The sequence below is a fragment of the Oryzias latipes genome, chromosome 11, assembly GCF_002234675.1.
Source record: "Oryzias latipes chromosome 11, ASM223467v1".
NCBI classification, from domain to species: Eukaryota; Metazoa; Chordata; class Actinopteri; order Beloniformes; family Adrianichthyidae; genus Oryzias; species Oryzias latipes.
Window position 1 is genome coordinate 3,888,609 of NC_019869.2, and position 5,950 is coordinate 3,894,558.

The 5,950-nt window shown below is 38.7% G+C and overlaps 1 protein-coding gene across 1 annotated transcript; it reads left to right on the plus strand.

Moving 5' to 3' along the window:
• The first annotated feature begins 2,765 nt into the window (after positions 1-2,765).
• On the plus strand, positions 2,766-5,950 carry LOC101160082 (zinc finger protein 787). The gene is made up of 2 exons (XM_004073912.4): positions 2,766-3,087; positions 5,010-5,950. The coding sequence occupies exons 1-2, from the start codon at positions 2,889-2,891 to the stop codon at positions 5,603-5,605; spliced, it is 795 nt and encodes a 264-aa protein (XP_004073960.1). The 5' UTR covers positions 2,766-2,888; the 3' UTR covers positions 5,606-5,950.

Consider the following 5,950-nt stretch of genomic DNA (forward strand, 5'->3'; position numbering starts at 1 on the left):
GGAGAAGTCAACTTTTGGATGCCATTAGCAACAGAGGTGTATTGCTAGCCACGCCCACATTCCTTATGTGTCTACATCCAGTGTTTTTGATTATGTTCAGTTCCAGCCATGGATGCAAGCATTCAATTTTCACTGTACCCAATTTAAAACATAGGAGTTATAACATTGCACCACTTTTGCTAGCTCGCCATGCACAAACCGTTCAAAATCTACAACTTCTAATTCCAACATTTTTTCCACAGTAGCTTGCCATTGATGCACCATTTACGTTTGTATCCGTTGGTAAAGGTGTTTTTTTATAAAGAAATTCAAGATTCCGGCCTTTTCCCAAAGGTAAAGGTTGATGAAATTTCAGTTGTAGACTTATGTTAGCAACATGTGTGGGAAATTTCGTGAAAATCGTTTGGAAAAAAAAATCATTTTTCCATATTGTTCAAAAACGTAAAAATCTCAAAATCGCAGACTTTGCCACAACATGGCCTCTAAACCGTAGGTTGTGTTGCTATCCTGTATTGATTTTAAAACTTTGTTTGGACATCCCCGACAAGGCTATGTCAGTTTCGTTAGCCGATTGTAAAAATAATTTTTTTTCTTCTTTGCTGAGTCATTTTTTTGCGACGGTTCTTTGCTCACCACGCCCACATTCCTTTATCACTCTTTTCATATGTTACATCATTTTATTCAGCACGGGCCAGGGAATCGCATATTTCATTTTTGCAATATTCCAATAAAAAATGTGCTAGTTAGCTAATATCACAACAGTTACAAATTCGCGACAGACACGCCGTTCAAAACTTGTAATTCCACATTTTGTCCACAGTACCTTGCTATGGATGCCTGAGAAGTTCTGAGACGATTGCTAAAAATCCCTAAAACGAGTTTTCGTTTGTATCCGACGCTAAAAGTGCTTTTTTTTCCAAATTGCAAAATGGCGGCCTTTTCCCTAGGTCAAAGGTCGATGACACTTCCGTTGTGTTTGTAGACTGGAGCTGGCAGCAATTGTGTGCAATTTCATGAATATTGGTCAAACAAAAGTGTCGTTTTTTCATATTGATGATAAACACAAAAATCGCACATTTTCAGAGTTTGCTACAAAATGGCCGCCAAGCCGTAGGTCGTGTGGCCATCCCATAATGATTTCAAAACTTTCTTGGGATATCCCCACCACGTGTGTTTTGGTTTCGTAACTGTAATTTGAAATCTTTTTTTTTTTCGGCCCCATACTAGATTTCCTGCCCAATCGTTTTTTTTTACGGGATCGCTCGCCGTGATGTCATCGTCTTCAGGGGGTTTGACATCGACTTTGTGGAAAATTCACTTTCAATTTATAATTTTGGTGACTTTTTTCGAGTATGCGGCAGGGGTCAAATTTACGCTGAAAGGAGCCAAAATCGATCCAACTGCGAAAACAATCTGGTCCTTGCAGTCAGTGACTGCTGCTGTGGGCCATAAAACTCCATCCATGCATTCAGGGCCATAAACAATTTGTTGCTCTAAGATTTTCTGTGTTGCCTCTTTGACTCACAGTAAATTCCACTGTCAGAAAACATATATTTACAAGAAACTTAATAACTTTGTCTGTGACATTTAAAGAGACAAAGTTATTATTAAATGAAGAGACATTTGAAGTTATTGACTAATGACAAACAGATAGTGAGAATTCAACAGTAAAAGAGGCACTGAAGCCAAAAAAAGGCACCTGAGGACATCTACTGGATGAAAGTTGTAAATAAAAACCAACATAGATGCAAAGACTGAATCAAAATAAAATGAAAAAGGATGCAGGGAAAAGTTGGGAGCTTAGCAGCTTTTTTGAGTGTTTTGATGAACTTAACAAAATTATTTAGTACAAAGTATGTGAACACAGAGAAGCAGATATGAAATACACAAACTACTGGTTTATTTCACAAAAATAGAATACTTGTAAAATAATCACTGTTAGCTTTTAAAGTGATAAATCTTTTTTGCAGATTATTTTCTTTTCATTCCTAATGCAAACAGAGTTCTCCCATTTTTGTAAAATTTCACCCAACGTTTTTTTGGAAAGGCATATTTGAATAACTGCACATGTAGTTTAAAGCTCTAAATGTATATTTCACTCATATTTAGCTGTGTGGTATTTAGAGTTTTGCTATTTTTTGTTTATTAATTAACTTTGAATTTAAATAATAAAAACTTTACAGTCTGAATGAAAAGGAACAAGCAGAAGGAATTTATTTTGCTCCCTTTTCTGCTAGAAAACTAATAAATACCAAATAAAATCATCATGCACTGCATGTATTTAGTGCTCAGAGTTGCATAAAAATAATGACCACGTTCACTAAATGGTTATAAACAAGCACATATGTGTGCCTTTTTTTTATTTCTTTTTTTTCAATATTCAGTCTTTGCACAAAAATGTAGATTGCATATTAGAGTATAATAAGACAGAATTGTGGCATCAAACTCCCTGTTTTTTGTTTTGCATAAATACAATATTCATCTGTCTCATTTAAGCTTGATATATGCATTTCATATTTTATTAATAAAGAATTGTTTTTCTAATTGTCTTTTCTAATTTTTATCATTCCCTCTTTCCTCTTTTCGTAAAAATGAAGCTTAATTACCTTTGTTTCCATAAAAATGTTTTAAAATTCTTTTCTTTTTGGCGAATCTTTCATTCATTTTTATTTTTCTTTGTCGAATGAGATTTTCTATTCATTTGGTCATCCTTTCCACAAGGGGGCGCGCAATCTATGACCTGCCAGAAAATCGTACCCCCCACTGAGCATGCGCGTGGAATCTAACCCGGAAGTGTAGTGGGTAAACAAGCAGCCGGAGCCCAGCATTCGAGGCTAAGAGTTTTACGCCGTCAAATCTCCGCGGACTCAACCAAACTTTCTCTAAAAATGTCCAAAATCGAGATGTTGAGGATTCTGATCAACCAGCAGCTGACTGCGGCCGCGGAGGAAATCTTCGGTGTGTTCGGAAGAACCATCGCGGAGTACGAGGAGGAGATAGCCCGCTCAAAGCTAGAGATCGCCCGCCAGCGCCGCCTACTGGAGCTTTCCCGGCAGCCCAAAATATACCTAGAGGGCAACGATACAGGTCGCTACTGTTTTAAGACAAAAATGGTTTTAAAGGCGTTTGTTTGAATGTAGATTTTATTACATCACAGGACTTCTTTAGTTTAAGGAAAGAATTGTTGTAAATGAGTTAATGTCATAAGGTACTGCTACTTCAAAAGAAATACATACAATTAATGTTTTTTGCTCTAACAGGCTTTTTTACATTTAGAATTTTTTTTTAAAAGAAATGATCAGAGTTCATCTGGTTATTGAGAAGGGGGTGAAAACTACAGATGAAGCAATAGGCCTTTGTGTTTGTTTAGGGCTGATCATCAGTAATCAAACTGAAGTTTGGAGTCAATAATCTGTAATAAAAGTGAAAATATTGGCATTAACATTTAAAAGAGGTTTATTATTACAGACTCATTTGCCACAATAAACACAAAACCTATTAAAGACATCAAAATAAAAGCAGTCATGGCAGTACATAATAACAATAAAGTGTTATAAACTAAAAAAAGACAAACTATTGCAGACATCAAGAGTTTAAAATAAAAGGCAACCATAAAAAACTTCCAAATAGGGAATATCTAAAAGTGCCGTACCTCACATTGGTGAGACTTAAAATGATTTTTGAAGCGTTAAAACAATAAACAGATCATATGTCTTAAAGCTTGTAGAGAATTAAGTCTTCCACCAACAAACAAACTTCCTGCTGCACCACTGTGGCTGTTGACATCAAATCCTCAGGGCATCTTCATACCTGCAGCCTCATGATGATGGATGGATGCCCTGTAGTCGCTCCACAGGTGGGCAGTAAGTTTGGAATAGAAAAATGTTAAGATTGTTGGAGCATGAATGAAACCTGTGTGCCAGTGTGTTTGTCGTCTGTGGATATCATCATCATCATCTGTAAGGTTATTATTGATGATATTTCACTTTGTGACAGACATCCAGCACAGTAGATTATATGAAATATTATTCTTAAAACCAAATTCAGAACAAACATTTAAAAGTTGTTGTAATGCAGAGCTGCTGGACTTAAAAACATCTAAATCATCTGCATACATCAGATGATTGACTTTAAAACCACCAACCGTGCAAACGGTGTTGCCAGGCATTCAGATCCTACAGCAGGTTAAAGAGAAACGGGGGTAAAAAATACTTCCCCATCGTGAATAATACAAACACCAACAATTTAAAAAAAAGGAACCAAGAGTACCAGGCTCAGCAGCATCTTTAGTTTTTTGTTAACAAAACAGTTTCCTGATAAATGTAATTGTAAATCAAGTCAAACTTCAACATAAATGTAATTTATCTTTAGAAAACTAAAACACCACCAGCAGGGATTTTCTCAGCACTGAAGCAGAGCTAAAAAAATGTAAAGACAGAAAATAGTTTGCTGAATTTCCAAATAAATAAAACACAGTTAAGTACAATTTGAGAAAAAAATGACTTTTAACTCATCAGGAGTCCCACCTAACAATTCACAATTGTTTTTATTATTATACATAATAATTAATGCATCTTTTCACTGATTTGTTGGTTTGATGTATATCTAGTTATTCCTGCTATCACTTGTTGTTTTTTGTGTGAGTTTCTCCCAGTGAGATAAAGTTCAGTTAAGCTTTTTAATACCCAACCAAGAGAACATTAAATATCTATTTTTTCTGCTGCCTATTGGTCTTAGGGCAGAAAAACACAGAAAATGTTTTTAATAAGATCTTTTCTAAATGAGCTCAGCCGTTTGGTTGAGCTGGTGGTTAAAGGTCAAAGGTCAAAGCTGTTGGAGTTGTTCCACATGTTCTGAACTCAAACAGCTTCTCTTGAGGCCGGTGGATAATCTGTTGATCCCAAATAGATCACGATAAACGGTTCAACCATGAGAGGAAATCACTTCCTATGTTGTTGTTGTTTCTCCTTTTTCTGTAAATCTCATGGAACTTGTTGTTCTGTTGGCAGCTGTCTCGGAGCAGCCGGATCTGAACTTCAGTCTGGACCAAAAGGAGGAAGATCCTCCTCACATCAAGGTGGAGGAGGAAGATCCGTGGTCGGACCAGCAGACGTCAGAGCCCAACAGCTTTGTGTGTCCGTCCAACAGCGCCGAGACGAGTCAGCAGGAGGACGACGACGCGTCCTCTGTCCCGGACGCATCCGGCCTGGACGTCATGGAGCTGGACGCTCCCGCCTGCGCCTCGGCCTCAGAGACCTACCCCAACCCCAACGGGGACGAGGTGGCGGCGGTGAACGGCCAGCTCAGCGGCGGGGCGGCGAGCTCCTACGTCTGCACCGCCTGCGGGCAGGTTTTCCCCCAGCGCGCTCAGTGGGCGCGGCACGTGCAGACGCACCGGAAGGTGGAGACCAAGGGCGACAGGTCGTACACGTGCGACATCTGCGGCAAAAGACTGACGCGCTTCGACGGCTACCAGAAGCACCTGCGGGTCCACACGGGCGAGAAGCCGTACTGCTGCGACCTGTGCGGCCGCAGGTTCAGCGACAACTCCAACTACAAGCGCCACTTCCGCACGCACGCCGCGCAGAAATCCAAGCAGAGCTGAGACACCGCCACGGACGAGCCGCGCTCATCCGCCAAAGGGACGGATCTAGTACCTAGAACTCTACGGCTGAGCCTTTTTCTGAACACTAAAGTCGTTTTTGTTGTTTTTATTTACAAGAACACATTCAAAAGTGTGGGTCTTTTAATGAAATGTTTTTATTGTGTTAAGGACAAAGATTTGGGGTTTTATCTGTCAGAAGCAGATCTGTATTGTCTGCCATACATTTTCTAAAAATATATATCTAAAAGACTAGGAATAAACATTTGACTGAAATCTCCCTATTATATTTCTGCTGAAAATATTTTTTTAAGATAAACCTGAAGTAAACATAAAGCAGAAAATCAA